Source organism: Neolamprologus multifasciatus, chromosome 6, assembly GCF_963576455.1.
Source record: "Neolamprologus multifasciatus chromosome 6, fNeoMul1.2, whole genome shotgun sequence".
Classification (NCBI taxonomy): Eukaryota; Metazoa; Chordata; class Actinopteri; order Cichliformes; family Cichlidae; genus Neolamprologus; species Neolamprologus multifasciatus.
In genome coordinates this window covers 31,421,757-31,445,497 of record NC_140444.1, presented here as the reverse complement: position 1 = coordinate 31,445,497, position 23,741 = coordinate 31,421,757, and the positions used below count along the sequence as shown (strand labels likewise).

The 23,741-nt window shown below is 38.9% G+C and overlaps 3 protein-coding genes across 4 annotated transcripts in view; 2 read left to right on the top strand and 1 right to left on the bottom strand.

The window, feature by feature from the left end:
• LOC146517339 (zinc finger protein GLIS2-like) overlaps positions 1-23,741 on the bottom strand; it is a 340,746-nt gene that overhangs the window by 89,357 nt on the left and 227,648 nt on the right. The window lies entirely within an intron of this gene.
• Positions 1,227-7,956, top strand: LOC146517350 (uncharacterized). The gene is made up of 4 exons (XM_085162142.1): positions 1,227-3,883; positions 3,965-4,327; positions 4,432-4,800; positions 4,896-7,956. Exons 1-4 carry the CDS (start codon positions 3,748-3,750, stop codon positions 5,069-5,071), a joined length of 1,044 nt encoding a protein of 347 aa, XP_085018268.1. The 5' UTR covers positions 1,227-3,747; the 3' UTR covers positions 5,072-7,956.
• On the top strand, positions 9,417-15,881 carry dnaja3b (DnaJ heat shock protein family (Hsp40) member A3b). 2 transcript variants are annotated; one of them, XM_085163777.1, is made up of 12 exons: positions 9,419-9,673; positions 10,863-10,999; positions 11,112-11,195; positions 11,312-11,521; positions 11,661-11,813; positions 11,897-12,044; positions 12,196-12,260; positions 12,352-12,480; positions 14,101-14,216; positions 14,525-14,619; positions 14,744-14,882; positions 15,004-15,881. In XM_085163777.1, the coding sequence occupies exons 1-11, from the start codon at positions 9,469-9,471 to the stop codon at positions 14,866-14,868; spliced, it is 1,467 nt and encodes a 488-aa protein (XP_085019903.1). In that variant the 5' UTR covers positions 9,419-9,468; the 3' UTR covers positions 14,869-14,882; positions 15,004-15,881. The 2 variants fall into 2 exon arrangements, with proteins under 2 accessions (XP_085019904.1, XP_085019903.1); XM_085163778.1 differs by lacking the exon at positions 15,004-15,881 and having other exon boundaries at positions 9,417-9,673; positions 14,744-14,884.

Sequence of the window (23,741 nt, the reverse complement as noted above, 5' to 3'; positions counted from 1 at the left end):
GAAAAGGACAGATATGAAGTAATGAAAAAATGTGATAAGGCACCAAAAACACAAATCATCTCTAGGCCTGAAAAGTGAGCCAGTATGCTGTGTCGTGAGTACGATGAGGACAAGGAGGTTTGAACTGAAAGCAAGCTCTTTATTCTGGCTGATCAGACATAATAAAAATGAAATTAAACTGGAACAAGGAACTAAACAGGAAACACAAGGAAACCACAGAACCTGAGCGACACAGGGGTAGAAGAACAGACACTCTGACAAGGGACAAAAGGGAGACTGACACAATATAAACACATGAGGGAATCAGGCAGAGAAGAGACACCTGGGGAGCACGACTGGACATAATCTGACTAACAAGACAGGGAAACAACACTGAGACGAGACTGACAACACAGCGAGAGGGAGAGCGAGGGGCAAAGAGAGAGAGACACACAGATGAGACCAAGACAACCAGGACACGAAGCACTGACAAATAAAACAAGTAACTAAGAATTAGAAATAAAGCAACAACATAAATCTCAAAGACAAAACAATCACACATCAACCTCCGGTACCGGTCCGTGAGTCATTTGGTACCGGGCTGCGGGAGTTGAGGCTCAGGTGTGAAATGTATGGTTTTCAGGGTTTTATTCGGTTTTCAGCGTTATTTTGTTATTGTTTTTATTGTTAACTCAGTTTTCCTGGGTGTTTTCACATGTGTTATGAATAAATATTTTTTTCTAGTACTAGTTTTATTTTGTTGTATTTATCCGCGACACCTTAAAGGCCGGTCCGTGAAAATTATTGTCGGGCATAAACCGGTCCGTGGCGCAAAAAAGGTTGGAGACCGCTGCGCTAAAGTATCACGATTAATTCAAAAGTTTAAAGCAGCTGTTACGGTCTGTTGTATTATGGCATAGAATAAACATGTGGTCAACAAGGCCAGAACTGGTCCACACAAAGTGTGCAGCAAGGCCAGCTGTGATTGTGAAAACTGCTGCAACATTAGTACAAGTTTCAGTTTTCAATAAGATTGAATATTACCAGCGTTACTAAACAGGCATGGAAATGTAAGAAAATATAAAAGTATTTCTCAATCTTTATATTTTCTTACATTTTAATTCCACTGTAAAGAAAAAAATAATCGTTTTGTTTAAGTGCAAAAACAGATCCAGTGTGGCTGAAATTCACATATAATAAAATGTTTTGATTAAATTGTTCTTGTTTTTTGAAGATATCTCAAGCTGTTGGATGTGTATTTTGTTAATGAATGGTTTAACAAAAGTGAACACTTACTTGTGGTTATTTGTATTAAAAAGAAAGGTCATTTATGTTACCATGTCCCAGTAGCCAGCTCCGATTCCTGTGGATTACACTGCCATAAAGAAATACATGTTTAAAATGCCTTTCCTTTAAGGCCTTTCATACTTTGCAACTGGAATTTTTAATGAAGGTTTTGATACTGTAAGTGCCATTAATCAGCAAAGTCTGTAACCATAATAGTTGCATCATCTCCATAGCAGAGTAGCAGCACTGAGTGCTCTGCTGGATGTAGTTTGACTTCTACTTTCTCGTGCTGTTGATACACTCTCAGGCCTCGAGCAGCAGCTGCATGTTTCTGGAAGACTATGAGATGAGAATATGAGATGTTCAGTTTCAGCTGCCTTTGGGATCACTTTGTTGTAATGATACAGACACACATTAGCCCACAAACTGATTCACCAACCCCTCCCAGACTTCTCTCTGATGTGAGATACATGTGTGCAGGAGGCACTTACTCCATGCAGGTACAAGTGAAAGGTTAAATAAAGGCTTTCTACTTTTGTAGTAATAAAATGTATCTTTTAGTATATGAACATTGATATGAAAATTTTAACTTAGACAGGAAATGACAGCACAATAAACACATAAAAGGATTTTGTGTTTTTAAAATCGTTTTTTGGACTTAAGAAAGATCCAAACAACAACACAGACCACACATTTGAAAAACCCGCACCATGTATTAAATTGGGCACTTTTACGCACTTTATAATAAAACCAGTCATGTAACTATCTTGTTCTTACATGACAGTTACAAAATCTTTTATTTGTCCCTCTTAACAATGTGTTTGGGAAAATATGTGTTTGTGATCAGTATGTGATCCTGAGCATCTGCAGTTTTAGATGACAATTCCTGTGTGACTACAGTTTTAGGGGTCGCCACAGCCAATCATGTGCTTCAATTTGACCCCGTCCTTAGAATCCTCCTCTGTTGCACCAACCTTTTGCATGTCATCCTTTACTTTATCCTCATATATGCTCCTACCAGCCGTCTAACCTTGCCTTTCTAACTTCGTCTCCAAACTGCTCGATCACACCTTATTATAAGCAATAAGTGCAATATAATAATCAGTATATTCTTTAATATAGTGATGAGCCTAGTTGACACTGATATTGTGTAGCTGCAACAGATGGACATTAGTTCCACATTACTATCAACTATCAATCTTCAGCAGCTGCTAAAGATCTGGGTCAGCCCGGTTATTTTCCTGCATGAGTCTGTGTTTTGGCCCGAGGTGCCTGACAGCGCTGCTGATAGATGGAACTCTATTGTCATCATTCATAACTCCAACACACTAATTACAACCACAGACTTGTAACGAGTGCTGCCGCCTTTAACCTTGCACTTTATGACAACAAAGATGGGTTTTGTGTGTGTAGGAGTGGAGGAGGAGCATACGCAGCTGAGTAAAGACTGACACCGCTGCCACACCTCTAACTGATTGGCTGCCTTGACCTTAGACCTGCTGCCTCCACAGAGATGAGATTAAAAAGCAAAAAATTATTAGATAATAAGCCACAGTGCCTAAAGCTATTCAAGTATTCAAACACCCTTAAAATGTGAACATAAACATTACATTGATATTTTTATACTGCAAGATATTGAACACTTAGTTCATAATTAACTCTCCTAAGTTTCACCCATGGGATAAATGTGAAAAGAGCCAATTTTAATAAATCATGAATAAATCATACTATTAGATAAGTTACTTTCATTACATATTTAGTAGAAGTACTTGATTTTCCTGTATATAAAGGAGTAGCCTATAAGATCAATGTCCTGTCACAGTTTTGAGAATGCTAAAGTCTACCTGCTGGGCTGTCAGAGCACTATGCAACCTGTCACTGGTTTATTTAATCTTTCATAATCGCCAATCAAAAAAAAAAAATCAATCTCTGAACTGGATGCAAATAGTACAGAAAACTTCACAAAACGCATTTAGGACATTTTTTAGCTCAGTGACGCCATCTACTGTGTCTAACTTGCAAATGTGAGACATCAGGGTAGTTGAATAACTGTATTTACATCAGAATCAGAATGATTAATTATAAATTTTAATTAAAACATCATAAGCTCTACAGTACTATACTAGAGGACCTCTGACCTTTGTTTAGGGGTCATTGCACTCTCAACATCTAAATATGCTACATTTTGTGTTTTTGTTACTAAATATCATGATGTTAGTTTAACACCTGTTGAGAGTCAATATTATTGGAAAAAAATTACAGAGTGTAGCCATAATTCAGTGAACTCCCCCCATCTATACATCTATACTTTATAGTATTGCAAGTGCCAAGTGATGTACTATAGTATTATTAACTTTTAGCTGTTCAAGATGAAGATTTTCCCACCCCCAAAATTTGCTGCGAATCCATGAATCCATTTTTTCCTGGACAAGGTGTTATACACATATATTTCCATAAAATCAGTCACTGTAACATTTTTGCATGAAGAGGCCAACAGACCAATGGTATTTCTCAGGAACAAAAACTAAACCCCGTTTAGTCCCCTTCAGTTACTTTTGCAGTCCACGGAGCAGAATCATGATGGAGAAGATCCTGCTTGGTGTCTTGTATGTCTCAGGTCAGTAAATTTTATTTTCAACCTTTAGCAGTGCTTATTGTTATGATGTGTCCACCTCACATGGTCATAATTTTGTCATAGGCTGGCTCATCCTCTGTAAGTGCCGTCAGTACCACTTTGTCAGTCAACCTTTGACTTGGCATGAAGCTGCTCATTACTGCAGAACTCAATACACAGAACTGGCTGTTACTGAAGACATGAATGAAATAAACCAACTTAAAAAGAAAGTTTCATCTGCTGGTTACAAGTCTGCAGTCTGGATTAATCTGTACACCCGTATCCACTACTATAAAAAATACTACAGAGAGGAGTACTTCATCAAGGAAGACGAGAAAATAGAAATGGCACCTTTCTTTGTTCGTTTTTTCTGTCGAAGCATTTCATTCAATGGAGTAAGGTGGAATAACAATTGCTCAGTGGAACATCCATTCATCTGTTATAATGGTGAGCACGCACAAAAAGAGTCATGTTATTGTCATAAAGTGTTTTTGGTTTTAAATTCCATAACTAACTAATCTTGAACCATTTGTCCACAATCCTCTCTGCAGGTACAAACCCCCTGGGTCCTGAATATGTTTTTGTGAATGAAAGCATGGACTTTTTCAGAGCTTTGAAGTATTGCAGAGAGAATTTCACCGAACTAACTCGCACATGGAACAAAGATGTGCAGTCATTGTTGCCCAATGGAACTGAAGCATGGGTTGGCAGGATTGGATTTGTGCACAATTACTGGAGTACTAGTTTTGGATACTGGGATGATTTTCCACAGACATTTGATTCAGAATACGAGTTGTGTGGTGTTGCAGATTTGCAGAGATTAGGAAAATGGAGGTTACTTCCCTGTGAAACAAAGCTACCATTTGCTTGCTACAGTAACCTGCGAAGCAATGATGTAGAAAAGGAAGTTACACAAAAAGGTACTTATTTATATTTTCATGATCCTAAATCAATACGTCTGCAGACCTTTAGGTCTTTAGATATTTTCTTTTTCATTAGCTCTTTTCTTTCTCAGTAATAAACCTGAAGTTGAAAATAGACGGCGCCTCCCTGAATGTGAATGACTCAGCTGTGAAAGCAGACCTTTTGAAAAAGGCAAGTCTCAAAAATCCTAAATTAGATTTTCATTTTATGATCTTTGGGGTTTTTTTTAGGTTTAGTAGCTATGACTTTCCATTGTATACAATTTAAAGAAGTGTTACATTATTAGGTGGTTCAGTGTAAACCTGAACATTTCACAAAACAGAAAAGTTCTCAGCAATGTGTTAAATTTTTTTTTTTTTTTTTTACAATTTTTACATTTACATTTCACAATTTCAGAATTAACTAATTTAACTATATTTTGGTCTTTTGGATCAGACATATTGACTATTTGTTCTCATTCAACATTTTAGTGAATCAGTTTTTATATTTTAAATGTGCCATTCGCTGCCCAGGCAGTATTAGAAAACAGTTCTTAAGTAAAAGTCCTGCTGTGTACATCTGTGTATATGTGAATACTAGTGTGGACTGTGGACCGTGTCTATTATGTCAAACACAAAACGGTAAGAACACGTTACAGTATGTTCTGAGGTGTGTGTATGTCATTCCCATTAGTTTCATTTAAAGAACTGACTAAGTATGTACTACTTAGCTTGAATAGTCAGACAGCAAGAAAAACGTCTGAGTGTGATGCGAAAGTTTGCTTGTTAAATAACCCACAACACCATGTGAAATTCTTCAAATTAAGTTCAGCTTCTTGGTTTTCGTCAAAGCTTGCTGGTTTCAATAAATGAGATCACCTGTTCTTGTGAGTTATTCAAAGGATCAGGTTACACAGGGAAAATATGCAGATAGTTTTTAATAATATTACATGTTATTCTATTTTTTTTTCACATGGGCCTTTGCTCTAATCTACATGCCCTCTGACCTTTGCAGTTCTCAGAGTACTTATTCCTAGAAATGCAGTTTTAAAGTATCTACTGTTTATATCTTCCAGCTGCAGGACAAACTGAATGAGACTGGAGTGAGTGGAGTCACTCTGAAGTGGAGAGAGCAGCCTGATGGAGAAGTCTTCCACAAAGAAGGGAGAAATTCACAGAAGGAAGAAAAAAAAAAGAACTGAACTGTGAAATTGAAAACCTATCTTTACATCTGCTTATCTTCAACACTAATGGTTGTTTAGTGTTTCTGAAATGTATTTCTAAATTGTCCTTTAGTACAGCTTTAGTGTTTGCAGTTATTAATGACACTCCCAGACATCTAAAACATGTAATCTCTTAGTGACTTAAGTGACTTTATTTGCATAATTTCCACTTTTACTAATATTTTACACAAATATTATACTACTATATTATTACAAACGTATAGCTTCCATTTGTGTGTTTTGCATGGACATTCACATATGAGGCAAACATTTAGATTCATGCAAACATTCACTATTCAGCAAGTTCAACCAGTCAATCAAAGAAAACGTGCTTAGCAAAGAACGTGAAGGTTTTTGATGGGAGGCAAAACATAGATGCTGGGTTTTCTGTATCCCTCTCAACATTTGATATTTAATATTATTATACAGAAATGAGTTTTAAGCTTTAAGCTTCTTTGACTATTTTTTGTTTCATATGTTAAGCAACCTTTCACATATTGCTTTTTTCTGTCTTTTCTGGTAAAGATATGTTCTATCTATCTGAATTGTAAAAGAATCAAAAGGAAGAATTTGTGTATGTTTGTGTGCGGGTAGTCTAATGTTTAGTTTGAATGTGATGGTAAGTCCCCTGCTTATTATGTTTAGTTCCTACTTCCTTTTGCAGTTAACCACCAAGAATAAATATAAAACCTGTACTGTATGTGTGATCTAGATCTCCTTTCAATAGCAAGGCAGCTATTTCCATAGATGAAAATTAAGTTACTTGAATGCTGTGATGCACATAAATGTCAGGAATCTCTTGAAAATATTTAAAACTGAACAGACACAAAACAGAAACATTTGTTGTTGGTCTAAAAAGTCAAAATGTGTTTAGATTCATCATTGCTGGCCAGGATCCACTGATTTATCAGTTTGCAAATAAAAGGCTAGTTATAAACACATTATTTAAACTAGTAAATGACATTCACTTGCTCACCAAAGACCGACTTCTTTAAACAGTCCCTAAGTACACTGATGGGATGCTCGAATTAGACTGTGTGTATTAGGGCTTGGAAAGTTTGGCAGGTCAGGCTCTAGTGTAGTCGCCATGAGATTTGTCACTCATCATCAGAAACCTCAGTATGAGGTGGATAACATTTGATTTTGTTTACTAAAGATTCTTATGCTGGTCTGAAACTATTTAAATATATTAACAGGCTTTGACTTTGGATTACAGACTGTGGTGGTAGGTTGAATAAGAAGTTTAATGTGAGAGTGTTGGCCAACAGCCTGTAGATCTGATAGCAATACTCTATGCAGCTTCTTCATGACAGCCATGGTAGGAAAAGAGGTGGGTGAAAACAGATCCAACAACATGGAGCTGAGTGAGCAGAAAATGTATGAGAGGAGTAATAGGGAGGGAAATTAATGGCAGCAGGTGGCGAGTGGAGAGTGGAAGGTTTGTGAAAAGAAGAGAAACAAGCAGAAGAAGGCAAGCCTGGAAGTCTCAGAGAGAGTGAGGTCGGTAAGGTGCGGTGAGGTGAAGAAGTCTAAGTCTATTCCCTTCATGTGGTGGTGAAGTTTGAAGGTGAAGCTGAAGTAAAGAAAAAGGGATCTGCTAAAACTCACAAAGATAATAAGAGTAAGACATAAAGTATTCTGGGGTGTTAGGGGATGGCGACTTGAGGACTGGATGTATCATGAGCTACCTCTGTTGATTTCCCTCCTCTACACTGACAGTATACTGCTTATACTAACTTCATACTAGACAGTGTAACGTTGTTATAGAGGTTGGATTTAGTGAATGAATCTAAGCACCATAAGTTTAAATGCAAATTCATCTACTAGACATTATAGGTTTCATCACAGAAAACGATTAGATGGCCTATAGAGAGGAGGTAATGGTACTGTACAAGCAGTGCCTGGAAAATAACCCATCTCTCAACGTCAGCAAAACAGGAGAAAATATAGAAATGATAGAGAACGGTCACATTTCTATTTAAGATTTCTTTATCTATTTATAATAGTGTGTATATTTATATATATATATATATATATATATATATATATATATATATATATATATATATATATATATATACTTAGTCTGTTAACATTTTTTACAAAATGTTTAACTATATTTCATAAATATTTTATTTTTTACTATATTTTTTACTGTACTATACTGCTGAGTGATTTGTCTTCTGCTCGTCAAGTACATTTCATTGCAATGTTGACCCTGTGCTAACTTACATATGACAAATAAAACTGAAGCTGAACTGAACTTGATGGAACCCACCACTGACCATGAGCACCACAACCAACACAGTGCTTTACTATCAATCCATCACAGTACAACAACCGTACCTTTATCTACTGCACAAAACTCCCCAGTATTTTCATGAAACATTTGAATAAAACAAAGTAGGTATACCTTAGTTTGTTTTGCAGCATGTTTCACAATATGAAATAATGATGACATTCCATGCAATCTTTAAATCTGCAGTTTATCAAGCATCACTGACAAGTTCGTACCTTTAAATGTTATCTCTCTTCTTCCTCTCCTCTTCTGTCTTTCTTATATCTTTCTCCATCTCTGAGTGCAGTTGTCACACTCTTTTCTCTCTCTGGGAAATACCTGCAAGGACTAGCAAACACAGTCAGCAACAGACTGAACACAAACAGATTGTGTGTTTGCTGGTGTTAGATAGAAACATTGTATTTGAAGTTACCTGCCTTAAAAAATCTTAGGAGTAAAAGAGTGTTACTCTCGTTATGCTTGCTCATCTTCAGTAGTGCTAGATAGAAGAGGAAGTACTGTCACCACAACTTACAGATACCTGTATTCAGTGTGGATTATTTTAAAAATGCTATAAAAGATATAATTGAATAAGGGACATTTGAAACTTCAGTACAAGAGAGACAAATGTTATTTAGCTTCTTTCAGTGACTATCTGGCTAAAAATGATGAACATTTCGTTCACAAATGACAGCAAGTCATTTTGAGCCACAAACAACATCCCTGTCCTTTATTTATTCAGCTAGAAAGTCTCATTGACAAAAAAAAAAGTCTTTTTTAAGAGATATGGCCAAGGCACCATCAAAAACATCACCGTTCTATAAAGATATTTTAAGTAGCCGAAAAAAATGATTCATTATCATGTAGGTACAAAAATGCAGACTTACAAAAACTGGTATATTCTTTATTTAATATATATCTAACCTATAAATCATCTTCACTGCACTCTATTCACCAATATAAGCAAAGCCATTACACAATAAAAATACGCAGAAACATAGGAGACTTCTTTTTTTGGCAGACGATCGCTTTTTTGCACAGGACTTTTCTCCAGAATGTGACTTCTTGGAAATTCTGCCAGGACTGGCCCCACGAAGGACGTGAAGGAGGCAGTAATACAACACAGATGGATGTGAGCTGCCGTTAAACACCAGAGAAGAAGAAGAAGCCGGTAGTGACGCGAAAATGGCGTCCTCCGCTGCTCGGCTGACTACACGCTGGTTAACAGCATCAGTTTCTTCTGGATATCGTAGCGGCCGTTTTCTCGTTAATTCATCCGGGAATGGAGGAGTTTATCCAGCGACCATATCACAGACACACCGGGCAGGGACAGCGGTTAGCCTGAGCTCTTGGACACGCGGAAATGCCGTGACATTGAGAGAACTGACAGGTGGGATAAGTTAGCTAAGTGTCGCAAAACCTGTTTTATATCAGCACGTATTCTAAATGCGATATCCAGCAGCCTGTCTGAAGGTCCAGTTAACAGAGCTTTGTGATGCTGAGAGAGTGAGCGACACTGAAATGCTGCCATAGTTCTCCACAGTTCGTTAGCCTCCTGTGGGAATGAGGCAACCAGTAGCAGTCAGTGCAGTGTGAATGCACCAGTGACACTCTGCACCCATACACACCGTCCTACGCATCAGACCGCCTGTATGGCAGCATCACTTAGTTCTCCATCCCCCTGTTTAGAATAAATGGTGACTGTTCATTTTTAAATGTACTTCAACAGGACTAGATAATCCCAGGACAACGTTACTAATACCAGGTAGCAACTTCCCTTTATCATTGGATGAACTCGACAAAAGTTTGAACTTCTCTCTTAGGGATTCCTCTGTGTTGACATAATGACAGGATATTGTCTGTGTATTTATCAGCAGCACCTTCAGGCTGCAGATCCTGTGTTTAATGACATCTCTGGGCTGGTTCCAGATCTGCTGACCACTGATCTCACCGTGTTGTTAAACGGAGCCTTTGCTTTGTCACGTGGTATGCTGTCATGCTAGTTGCTCACGTTAGAAGATGGTCTGATGCGCATTCTTAGCAGCAACACTTGCAGATATCTTGTCTACTTCTTTAATCTGGACATTAACTGATGACCTGTATTTGAACAGTTTTACACTTCACACATTTCATGAATAAACAGATGTTCCTACAAAGTGGTCAGTAAGTCAAGAAGGCTGTGTCTAATTTGACAAACAAATATATAATGATAGCTGCAGTGACTACCAGATATACTCAGTCGAAGGAAATTAATGGTCAAAAGTTTCAATAATTAAATAATTACTTAATTAAAATTTTTGACAACTTAGGACTACATGTACAAAAAATATTCAATTAAGGTATTAATTTTAGCTGTAGCAAAATAAACTATACAGTTATACACTGTATTAGTTCTCCTCTTGGATGTAAACCTAAAATTTAAAAAAACGAATTACTTCGTTTCTGTTCAGTTTTAAAGTCTGATTATACACACACACACACACATAGTGGTTCACACACATTTAGAAAACTCCTCAGAAATATTTGTAAAAAGAAAGTCTGCACCTCTAATGTCACCATGTTATCCTCTTCCTCTGCAGGGGTGAGATGTCCCCATGGGATTAGCTGCTGCTCTTTCCACTCCAGCAGCAGACTAGCAAACAAGCAGGACTTGTATGAAGTCCTGGGCGTCTCCCGCACTGCCTCACAGAAGGAGATCAAGAAGGCTTACTACCAGGTCTCTTAACGTGCTCTTGTTAGACTTCTTATATGTGTCATTCCAGTAAAATGAGTAAAACATGCAGTTTTCTTTTGCCTTGAATGCAAGCTTTTCCTTTTCATTTGTCCAGCTGGCAAAGAAGTACCACCCAGACACCAACCCAAATGACCCAGAGGCCAAAGAGAAGTTTGCAAAGCTAGCTGAAGCATATGAGGTAAAAAAAAAAAACCTCAAAGCAAAAGAGTTATATAAATACAAACATCCAACGTAAGTTCATTCCAGAAGCACATTTAGCCTGATATTTATCTGCTCTCTTGCTTCTGTGTGCAGGTGCTGAGTGACGAGCTGAAGAGGAAGCAGTATGACACGTACGGCGCGTCGGGCTTTGACCCGAACCGTGCCGGTGCTGGCCAGCAGCAGTACTACAGGGCTGGGGGCGCCACTATAGATCCAGAGGAGCTCTTCAGGAAGATCTTTGGAGAGTTTACAGGAGGCATGGGCTTCGGAAACATCAACAGCATGTTTGAAGAAAGGCCAGAAGTAAGAGGTCGCTGACAACACCATAGCATCGATCTTTTTAGCTATGTGATGTTAATTTGATGTGTTTAGTTAAGATTCAGTTTAACATACAGATGTGAGAATTGAACACTGGTTTTTAAATGTTCCCGTCTTTTCCTAGTTTGTGATGGAGCTTACGTTTTCGGAGGCGGCAAAGGGCGTGAATAAGGAGCTGAATGTGAACATTGACGACACGTGCCAGAGGTGTGACGGGAGGGGCAACGAGCCGGGGACTAAGGTGTCTCACTGTCACTACTGCAATGGCACAGGGATGGTGAGTTTCCGACCGACGCTCGGCAGCAGGCTCATCTCAGCACCTGGCTGCACTCGTCAGCTTGTCTGTGTCGCCCCTTGCAGGAGTCGATTAGCACAGGACCCTTCATGATGCGCTCAACGTGCCGGCGCTGTGGTGGGAAAGGATCCATCATAAACACGCCCTGCGCCCTGTGCAGAGGTTCAGGCCAGACTAAGAAGAGGCAGACGGTCACTGTGCCCGTACCTGCCGGTAGGTTTTCATCCTAGGTTCTCAAATCCATCAATGTTTGTAATGCGAGAGTTTACCTCTAGTGTTTGTAGCTACTGCTGCTTAATCCGAATAACCTCTGAAGATTGCGTTTAATAATCGGTTTTAAAATAGACAACTGCATATATTCCAGGAGTGGACAATGGTCAGACGGTGCGAATGTCAGTAGGAACTAAAGAAATCCTCATTACATTCAGAGTAAGTTTTGGTCTCTCAAATTCACTTACTCCTTATTTTACTTGTGAGAGAGCAGTGCAGAGGTTTGATGCGTTGTGTTTGATCTGTGCAGGTTCAGAGGAGCCCGGTGTTCAGACGTAGTGGAGTAGACATCCACTCTGATGCCTTCATCTCAATAGCGCAAGCCGTCCTGGGAGGCACAGCCACCACACAGGGCCTCTATGAAACCATCAGTATTGTGGTGAGTGTGTGTCGACAGTAATATTCAGAAGGCCGGTCATTTTCAATTATCCTAGTGGGTCACAATGATACTGCAGTTGGGCCACAGGAATAACAGGAATTCAGTTTGAAATTCTTCACACATGTACGGTTACATATGTGTAAAGAATTTTACTTGTTTGTAAAATGTCTGTGAAGGTTCTCAGTCATCCAGGTCATTGTAGTCTAAGGAGCTTGCAAAGAAAAGCATCTGGACTTCTTTAAGTTACTTGAAGACGTTTCACCTCTCATCCGAGAAGCTTCTTCAGTTCTAAGGTCAAATGGTGGAGAGTCCCAGATTTAAACCTAGTGGGAGTGTCCCCCCACAGAGGGACAAAAGGACCCCCTGATGATCCTCTAATCGCCTGAGCCAAGGTGTGAAACTGGGTGTGGGTCCCAATCAGCCAGGGTTTTGGGTGAGCTCTTTGTGAAACCTGGCCCCACCTTATCATGCGAATTCCTGAGGTCAGATGGCCCAGGATGTGAGTGGGCGTTAAGGCGTCTGGGGAGGGATCTCAAACCTGGATTATAGATGGCAGAGAGTTGGTGTCGTAAACCACCGCCTCTGTTCAAAGATGGTCGCTCACAGTGGACATAAATGGCTTTTTTCACTCCTCTTTCAAACCATCTGTCTTCTCTGTCCAAAATGTGAACATTGGCATCCTCGAAAGAGTAACCTTTGACCTTTAAATGCAGATGGACAGCTGAGTCTTGTCCTGTGGAGGTGGCTCTTCTATGTTGTGCCATGTGCTTGTGAAGTGGCTGTTTGGTCTCTCCAATGTAGAGGTCTGGGCATTCCTCGCTGCACTGTACAGCATAAACCACATTGTTAAGTCTGTGTTTTGGCGTTTTGTCTTTCAGGTGAACCAGTTTTTGTCTGAGCGTGTTGCTGGGTCTGAAGTACACCGGGATGTCATGCTTGGAGAAAACTCTCCTGAGTTTTTCTGATACACCGGCTACATAGGGGATGACAATGTTTTTGCGTCTGTCCTTCTTATCCTCCCTCGCTGGTGTCTGATCTTCTTTTCTGTGCCTCTTTGCTGACTTTAAGAACGCCCACTTTGTAAACAAAGTGAGTAATAGGAGGTGCGCCGTGTGTGATAATACTCTAAATTTACTGCTCTTGTATTGAGGTTTGTGTCCCAGTGGCAGTTGTTACACGTTGGCCTAAACACTTAGCATATAATTGTGTAGCTTTAGCAGGTTACAATCAACAGCCTGCAAATTTGAATGTTTTTGAATAAAGATTTCATGGAAAAGCTCAAGAAAAGTTCTCTTCTGTTTGATTAGAGTGAAGATTTCAGATTGGGTGAGCCCCATGGGGCTTTCTGGTCTTTAAGGGGGGCACAGCACTCTTGACTTTGAGAATCTCTGCTTAAGCTACTAAAATGTGTTTTTAGGTAACCTCAATGCGCAAGTGTTTGATATTTATAGTTTGTCTATTGTGGGTTTTCTTTTTATTTCTGCAAATTATTAAAGACTGAGTGTAAAGTTTTAATAAAGAGCTGTGCCTGTAGTATTTCTAGCTGCCTCTCTCAGATGCCTCACAGGGAGTTTCACTGGAGGAAACCTCTATTTCAAAATGTGTTGGTCGTGTTTTCAGATTCCTGCCGGCTGCCAGGCTGATCAGATCATCAGGCTGCAGGGGAAAGGCATTCGGAGGATAAACAGCTACAGCTACGGAGATCATTATGTTCACATTAAGATCAAAGTGCCCAAGTAAGTTAGTCTGATTGTCCTACAACCAGACATTTTTTGGCAGAATTTTTATTTATTATTTAATTGTTATTACAGAAACATGATAATGTGACTGTAACATTTGAATTTTTAAAAAAGTGTAACTTTATTTAGACCCACAAAGCTTTTTAAATAATGCACTATCAATAAATTTGTATAAAGGGGCTATAAGAGATTTATGTATATTTTTATTTATGCATGTTTTGTTGTTACATCTTATAAGATGGATTTTTTTTAATTTTCTGAGATAAATTGGTAATAATCACATGATTCTTTTCACTTTCCTGCAGGAAGTTGACTCGGAGGCAGCGCTCTCTTCTGCTGAGTTATGCAGAGGAAGAGACGGAGGTTCAGGGGACTGTCAGTGGCGTCAGTCCTTCAGGAGGTCAGAACTAAAGCTCAGCTCCATCATAGAGTCAAAGCATGATTTTATAATAATGCGCACATCCATAGAGATAGGTAGTCCAGCCTTTCTGCACTCACCTGATGAAGTGCATGTTTTTGTCCAGGAGGGGGCAGCAGCACTTCAGCCACCAGCACGAAGTCAACCGCATCAGAGGAGGGACAGGACAAGCAGAAGGAGAAAGAGGAGGAGGGAGGCTTCTTTTCCAAACTAAAGAAAATGTTTAGCTGACACTGAGACTGCAGGTTGGAGCTTTAAGTATCTCCTACCATCCCTGATAGAGAGAACACAACAGATATTTATGAACCAGTCTTAATCTGCAGTGTGGCTATATTTTGTCGTAACCACTTTTTTTTTAATTTTCAGGAAAATAAAGAAGCAAGCAAAACAATAGTGTAAAGGAAGATGAAAGAATCTCCACACCGGTCCTCCACGCCGTCTCCTCTTGCTTTAAAAATCCAGCCAGGAGTAGAAGGAAGAGAGAAGCACAGTGGTGTTTGTGTTGACACAGTCACACATTGTTGAACTTGGAGTTGTAGAACGAGTCAGGGCCACCCACATGACGAAATTTAACCACAAGCACAGACAGGTGCTCGGCGGAGAATTTCTTGATGTGCTCACAAATAAACCAGGAAGTGATTTTTTCTTATTTTTCTGTAACCTCTCATCTCTCCTTATTGTCTTTGAAGCTGCTCGATGAGGCAGCGCTCCACAGACAGTAGTTCTGTCAAATTGTGTAAGACAACCAGACAACCTTTGAATGTAAATGTGTTACAAGTAAAACATGTTAAAAGGATTGCAACTGGATAAAGATTGACATGGATTTTTCACATTGGAATTATGTCATGACCTACGTGATGCTATATGATAGCTAAAAGGTTCCCATCAACTTCCAATGTCCTTAAAAATGAAGCATGGCTGTAAATTCTTGGTAAAGCAAAGTCTGAAGTTTGACTCTAGTTATATTGAAATTTTAGGCAGTGTAATAAAAGGAAATGCAGCTATTGCAACTGCAGTAAGTCGGTGATCAGCAGATGATTGCAAGATTAGCTAAGGTGAAAACATTCACTTCAATCAGTGTTACACCCAGACTTTCCACTACATTTCCATATAATTTCTATACACTGATATAATCTGAGAACCGGTTTAAATTGATATACATTGACCTGTTAAAGAGATCTTCCTGCAACTTAACTTTTCATTTTGATTTGTTCTATTAAATAAAAATAGGTTAACTTTTACAATTTGCTGATACTTAAAAATCGTGTGTTTTATCTGTATTGTCTCAGAATTTAATCCCTATTTTTGTCTCATTTAATGTAAAAGTTTTTGGGGGGGTTTGTTCATTTTGTATTTTCATGCTATCACACTGACAAGATATTAAATATTCTTGAATCAAAATTCTAAGAATATTTTTCAGATGTTTAGCAAGAAACAAATGTGAACCAGGCCTAATTAAGTTATGATCTTGTCCTGGTCAGTTGTGCCCGTGCGTGGCAACAACACTAATTTAAATAAAGATTCAATGTTGGAAAATGTTTTTCTTTCTTTTTGAAATTTAAATGTTGAGATTGTAATACCCTGAAACAGCAGCAGATGGCAGCGGCAATGGCTAAGTAAATGAAGAAATGCTCTCACAGCAACGCTGAAAGATCTGCTTTGACACAGGCGCGCTCAGCTTTGTTTGATGTGTTCAGCCACCCACTTCATAACCACGGGCAGTGTCTGAACAGAAGCTTTTGTGAGGGTCATCAGGGACGTTGGCTTCAGACAGGGGCTTTCCAGCTGTTTTCGGTCTCAGTGGTCAGTCCTCACAAACAGGACTGGTGGTGGTGGTGCATTCCCAGTTAAATGTATGATATAATATGAAGTCACAGATACATGCAGGACAAGCTGGTGAGTGTGTTCTGCATGCATCCATGTGATAGCATACTTTTGTACAGTTAAATATGCAGCTTATAGATGCATGGATTTAAATGCTTACCAAAGCAGGTTGCTATAATGATAAATGAATGTTTAAAAGATGGTACAAAGGACAAAGGTGAAAATAATTTTGAAAAATTATTTAATTGCAAGTCTTTTTTTTTCTTCTCAGTTTGTTCCAAAGTTAAAGGGCACTGATGTCAAAAGCAGATTTTCTTTTTAATCAAGAAGGGCTTCAGTTGAGGTTCAAAGGCTGCGCGCTGACTTTTGTGGTCAGACCCAGATGTGCTTTAAAAGAATCTTCAAATCTAATATAAAAACCAAAAGGCAGCTATTAGATAGGATTACAGTGATGTTCTGTGTGCTAAAACCCAATCAGGTGCTGCATCCTGAGCTTGTTGGAGTCAGTAGATCATATCATAAAGGGCAATTTGTTCTACAGAACAAGTTACACAACTTCTCTTTTCACATACATTGATTGATTCAGTTTAACTATCAAACCTCATGTACTGAAGCAAGACTGTTGGATCCTACTGTTGCAACTGGTTGACAAAACTCTGAGATCTTTATTGATTCCCCAAAATATGATTCCTTGTGTCTTATTAATGCCTTTTGGGAAATGCTTTTGGGGCTCTTTTCATAATATCTAGATACCTGCAAACCTATACAAACCATCCCAAAAGGTTGATTCTGTTCATCTGAACATAGCATTTTCAGTGGGAGAAACGTTTCATCGCTCATCCAAGTGACTTCTTCAGTCCAGATGAACAGAATCAGCCTTTTGGCATTTACTTACCCAGATGATTGAGCATGCATCAAGACATATATACATCATGTATTCAGGGGCCTGGCTAGATGTTGTTGAAATAAAACTTGAGTTAATTGAGTTAATCTACCCAGTGTGTGTATGTATTGTGCATTGATAAGCCACAACATCAAAATCAACCAGCTTAATGTTGTTTGGGATGCCCTCGTGTTGCTATAACAGTTCTTGATGAGAAAATGAGTTGTCCACGGACAGCAGAGGTATCTGGCGCAAACCTGAGGCAGCAGATCTTGCAGCAAGTTCTGCTGCAAAGATGTTTGGTAAGACAAGCAAACTCAGTGTATGTCTGAGGCTCATACAGTCATACATTTAATAATAATGCAGTGTGAATCAGTGGATAACATTAACTTTCACTTTGCCTGCTATAAACTCTACTTTGCTAATTCACATTAAAGTTGTAGTTCAGTTTCCCCAGTACATGATGTTCACTCGCTGAGTTTATAAATTTTTGAAAGAGGATTGTGGCCAGAGTGTCAAAAGCTTTAATATTTATGAAAAATCTTGAAGCCTTGAAACCATTTATAGTTTGATGCAGAGATTTGAGGACAAGCCTTTAAAGAAAGCCATGAGCCTGGTAAAGCTCTAGAAAAAGGGAAGTGCATGCAACATTTGTGTAAGCACTGAGCTTCCTCCTTCCCTTTAAAGGGATTTTTAAGAGCTTGTAATTTAGCACCGTTCCCAGTAATTATGATGTCATTACAACTGTAAATAAACGCTGGCTCACTCATTTGCAGCATGTTGCAATAAATCGGTTGCTCTATTCCGTCTCACTCATCTTTCTTGAGGGAGAAAAAATCTCTTCCTCCTTTACCCTCTGCTGATTTTTCTTTCTTTTCTTCTGTCTACAGATTAGACAAGAATACGAAATAAATACAAGCTAACCTATGTTTGTATAACCTAAAACTAACCTAAGATACAGAACACAATAAGCACTCCTCAAACTATACAAACTATACAGAAAATGTTCATAAGTTTAAAAAATAGTTTGAAATTATGCCAATATTTCAAATATGTGTCATATTGAGTTAAAGGAGGACTGTAGTGTTTTTACGTTCAGGTGTTGTTCTGCAACATAACTATTAATGATTTTTATTTTCACTGGCATCAGAAAACATTTTAAAAATGAAAGAAAACACTAACAGACAAATATAATATTACTTTGTACTAATATGTACTTAATATCTATAAAATAAATATGACATTAAGCTCTTTTAAACCGTTATACACATTTCATTGCTTATTTAACTGAATGGATTTTTTTTCTTAAGAAATTTTCAGGCTTTCAAAACGAAGATTTGCGCCAAGCTCCAAACAAGTTCCCAAAAGGCTGACAGTTAGTGGACACAAAGCTTTCACTCAGTCGCTTGGTATTCAGATCCACAGCTATATATTATGTTGAATGTTGAATAGCAACATGCAGACAAAAAAGCCCTTTACAACACGGTTAAATGACAGATTTTGTTCCATACAGCCAAACCTCACAAAAGTCAGTAAAAGGCAATTAAATGTTGGACAGAGTTACCAAATTACAGACATTATTTGACCTTGTCTAGAGTCCATCGGAAAAAAGCCAAAAGCTATACAACCTTTCAGCTATACAAACAGATAAAAGCTCCAGTCTGCCAATCATGCATGACTGACATGTGGCTGCTGGGAGTAAATGAGAAAAGTAAAAATGCATCACAGGGAGTCTTAATTGACTTCTTCCCTCTAGCATTGCAGTAAAAAACACCTTCACATCTTCTCACGAGGCAATACAAAAAGGTCAAAAGCAGAGTGCGGTGGGTAATTGGAGTTTTAGGGTCCTCTTGTGCTGCTATTTGCAGGCTGATGGGTAATTATATTTACAACACAACAATGTTGACTGTGTGTGGGCATGAAGATGGTGACTGCGTGCACATTAATGCTGCCTATTTATAATAAGAAAACCCTGTCTGGATTAGACGGCATAAATGTATACGAGAGTTTACCTCCCAGCTGGTGACATTTTGTGAGATTTAGTGCGCACCTTGCCTGGAAGCGACCCATCCTAACCCTGGTTTACCAGGATTATGGTGCTGCTGGTCTGTCCACTGGGAAGTTTTGTTTTATGTGGAGCGGATTTATGTGGGGATTTGTGTATTTTGTTTCTAGCTGGTTCACTCAAGCTTGAAGATGACCCTCCAGGTTATAGATGCATGGAGCCAGCTCCTTGTCGCTGGAAGAAAGTAAGGTATAGTGTATAACAGGTGGATGGTGCTTGCTGAATAGATAAACAGCATTACATCCTTCAAACCCCACTTTGACTTTCTAACATGGAAGTAAGTTGGATTTTCCACATGTGTTTAGCATTTTTAACCTTGGAGCGCACTAGCTTGTGACCCACTGAGTCTGGGTTTGTGTCTTCCTAGTTCTCCTAGTTTTCAAAACCTGTCACAAACCCCTAAATGGTGTTTGGACTGGTTCTTACTTACTGCTTTTCTACTTGATCACTCAAAGTGCTTTATACAACAAGTCACAATAACGTTTTTTGGGTGTAGAGCTTTCTATTTAACATTCGCACTCCAATAAAAACAACTCGGGGTTCATTGCTTTGCCCAACGATACTTTGGATCGAACCATCAACCTTCCAAAGTGGAGATGGCCTGCGCTACCTCCTGAGCAAATAGCCATCCCTATAAACCATTTGACAACCATCAGTCACTTGGAAAAGTGTGAATTTCACAAATAGTTGCAAGTCATTCCTGGAGGTTGCTGGTTGTCACTAGTGTCCACAAAGAGATATGTAGTGCTGTATCAAAAACCTCCTAGTGACAGCAGCTTTCTGTAGTGATAAAATATGCAAAGCAGTTCAGATGCAGTGGTAACCAAAGTTATGAGTTACTCATAAATGTCTGACTTATGATGGATTTTAAGGCTTCAGAATGCCACGTGCTGTATTTTTGTACATATGTTATGCTTTTGCACATCTCGGCGCACAGGCCAACTGCAGAGCAACATGAGCAGCGCTGTGAAGCATCTCTGTAATGCACAAGGGCGCTTCATTGCGATGGATGATTGTGTATATGGAACTTGAACCTGGTTATGCTCAGCACCAAAAGACCTCACTGCCATTCTTCTGCCATATTAAGGCCTGACCTCTCCCTCCTTATTTGTTGTAATTCTCTGTATAAAAGTGGCAGCTCCTAAATTCTGCCAAAGTCCAGGATCTGGTTTATGACACGAGTCATCAGCATGCTTTTGGATTGCAAAAACAGCAGCGAGAGCGAGTAATCCAAATCAGATTAGTCACTGATTCATAATAACCGCCTCCAAACTCCAATTTTGTTTTGTTTTCAGACCGGGAGATATTGGCATTAAGGGACTGGAGTCCATAATCACCAGGGATGGATCTGCACCAAGTAGTGGGCCAACTCAAAGATATTTCATCACTGTTTCAGTAACAATCATTCTCTGGGAGTGCATATGTGTGTAAATATGCGCATGTGTGCAAGCGTGTGGAAGCTAAAGGGTAACTTTGGTTCCAGCCTGTTTCCCATTTCCCCCTCAATCAGAGGAACCTCTCATCCAATTTCACCCTCCCTTTCCTTCCACCCCCATACTCAGCTAATTAGGGTTCCAGATCACTACCACATGTGTGTGTGTCTACGCCTGCGCACGCATGTATATTTATGTCCATCTCAAGGGGTCAAGGAGATGTTCCTTACCTCTCCAACTACTAAAAGGGTGACTCCAGATTTAGTATCAGATTACCAGATTCCCAAATGTTTTCCATATGGTCTTTCCATATCAGTCCAAACCTGGCCCCGGTCCTCCCGCTCTCACCCAACTCCAGCAGCACGGTGACATATAACACACAAATGGATGACCTCATGACTGGTAATGTTTTCAGAGATTTGTCTCAGATTTGTAATGATGACTGAGCAGCCTGTTTGCTTTCAACCCAACTACCAATTTGCCTGAATGAAAAATAACACACATTTTGAGGTTTTTGGCTGATTTACATTCTTGCTGTCAAAAGAGGGACATTGTGGAGAAATCACAGGGTTCCCGTGGTTGGGTGATTATTGCAGAAAAACCATTGGCCCCTTTAAGTCAGACAGCCTCTGGGAGACGATGCGTTTAGCCAAAAACACAATGTGCTGAAATGATTTGGAACTGGATCGGAGCAGCTGTGTGTGTGTGTGTGTGCTCAGTCATACTACACTACATACACACTTCTATACCTACAATTAACTCTAGATACAAGAGTGATGCAACTGCTTTTTGTTACTTAAATTGAAATATGAGTGTAGCTTTCAGCTCTACAAATTACAGTCCTCTCATATTTGATGGCTACTTTCAATATTAGACCCTACAGATTTAGATGGGTTCATTTTAGTGTTAAGTATGGAGGATTTCCACAGAATTTGTAAACTGAAGAGAATTGAATGCAGTAGATTTCCCCCATGAATGTTTTGAGCACACATTAGAATGGAAGAAACATCAAAGCATTTGAAGTGTGTTTAACTGCAGTGGTTTAAATGAAACTGCTTCTGCTTTGAAGTACAGAAGTTTCAAAAGTGTGCCTATTTTTTTCTATTTCATCCACTAAAATTCAAATTCATCTAATCAGTCTGAGCTAATAAACCTTACTTTTGTTTGTGTATCTTAGTGGCCATGATTTACCTGTCCTTACGTATGTACCACATCCCTGCATTTTATATGTACACGTCTATTATTTTACTAAATACACGCCAGCTAATTTTTGCAATCTTTAAATATATATATGAATTACTTCCAATACACAAAGAATGGCAGAAAACTAGTGATCTTTTGTGCAAATTATAGCTGTCAAAGACTACAGATGTATGTTAGGAGTAAGGAATTGTTTTAGTGCATGCTTTTTTAAAATGCTTTCACATGTGCATAAATGGTTCTGCATGTATCTCTACATCTGCCAGGACCTAAATATCATCAGGCTTACAGTGCCTGAGAGAAGCTGACCAGATTTCGTTGCATCACACACACCAATCATTCTGTTAAGGAAAGTCTCCCCTGCCGTCTCTCCCACACACTTACTCCTCCAGTCAGGCTCCTCTGGCGGGTTGTGTCTGCCTCATGGCAAACAACCCCAGCTATAAATCACACTGTTTTAGCAGTGTGGTCAGCAACCAGCACAGCATGAAGTACAATTACTAACTGCAGCCACTTATGTTAAATGTAGGAAGTGTGTCATTCGGGTGATTGTGTTTAGAAGTTTCCATGTGTGTTTGAAGAAACAGGGACAGAACAGAGGACAGGTTCAAGTCACAAATACTCTCATATGCAGTCTTATCAAATATTTAAATGTTCTCATAACATTCCTTTGGAAAGTAATGAGTTCTGCTCGAGAAATAAAAAGTGTCCCATAGAGACATATAATATTTATCCTTGTTAATAATCAGTCCATGACTTTTGAGTTTTAATTTAATGAAGTTTATACATATCCAATTTCCATTATTTTTTTTGCAGTACAATCTTAATGCTTTTTATTTACTCCATCATACTCACCTGCTCAATTTCAAATTTAGCGATGTCATATTTTTACTTTTTTTTTCACTTTTCCCCATTCTTCATGGTAAGTGAAACTGGTGTGGGATTCCACTGAGAGCACCTGCGTGTTTGAATAAAATATACATACAGGTGCCAGTACTTGGTTATTACAAGAAGTAGTAGTTGTTATGGAACAGGAAGACTCACTTTGTTGCAAAAAGGAGATGCAGAAAGTCATTCACAGCCATTAGGCTTTTCAATTCTCACACAGAAAGCAGATGAGCCATATCAGACTATATGAATTTGAATTTCCTTTGATTTTTACTTTACTACGTCAAAGGCTGACCCCACCAATGGTGCCACTGCCAAAATGTTTAACTGCCTGTGAACTATTACACCATTGTACATCTGCTTACAACACTCTAAAAGTTTTTGGGTTTTTTTGTGCCCTCCAACACAACATTTGCTCACTCTTCTTCTCCATGTTGGCTCCTTACCACCACCTAAAATTCAAGTTGAAAGGCCACCATTTTTAATTATCTCAGGGACTTCAGAATGGTAAACATTACTTCCATTGAGTCATCGAAAAGTAGCAGGAGGGCTAAAAGCAGTGGGAAACAAATTTGAACGAGATAACAGACAAACTACATTAGGTCAGGTTTTTGCTTTCTTTGGACGCAGTCAGAGAACTATTTGGTTAAGGTTCATATTCCAGGATCTCAAGCCTAGTCATTTGAGGTGAAATTGCAACACACCCATTTTAAGTCAGCATACTGTGTGCATTACAAATGGATAAAAGACTCAGCAGATGAGTATGGAGGGCCACAAATGCCAAACTGACTTAACTAAATCCATCGTTACA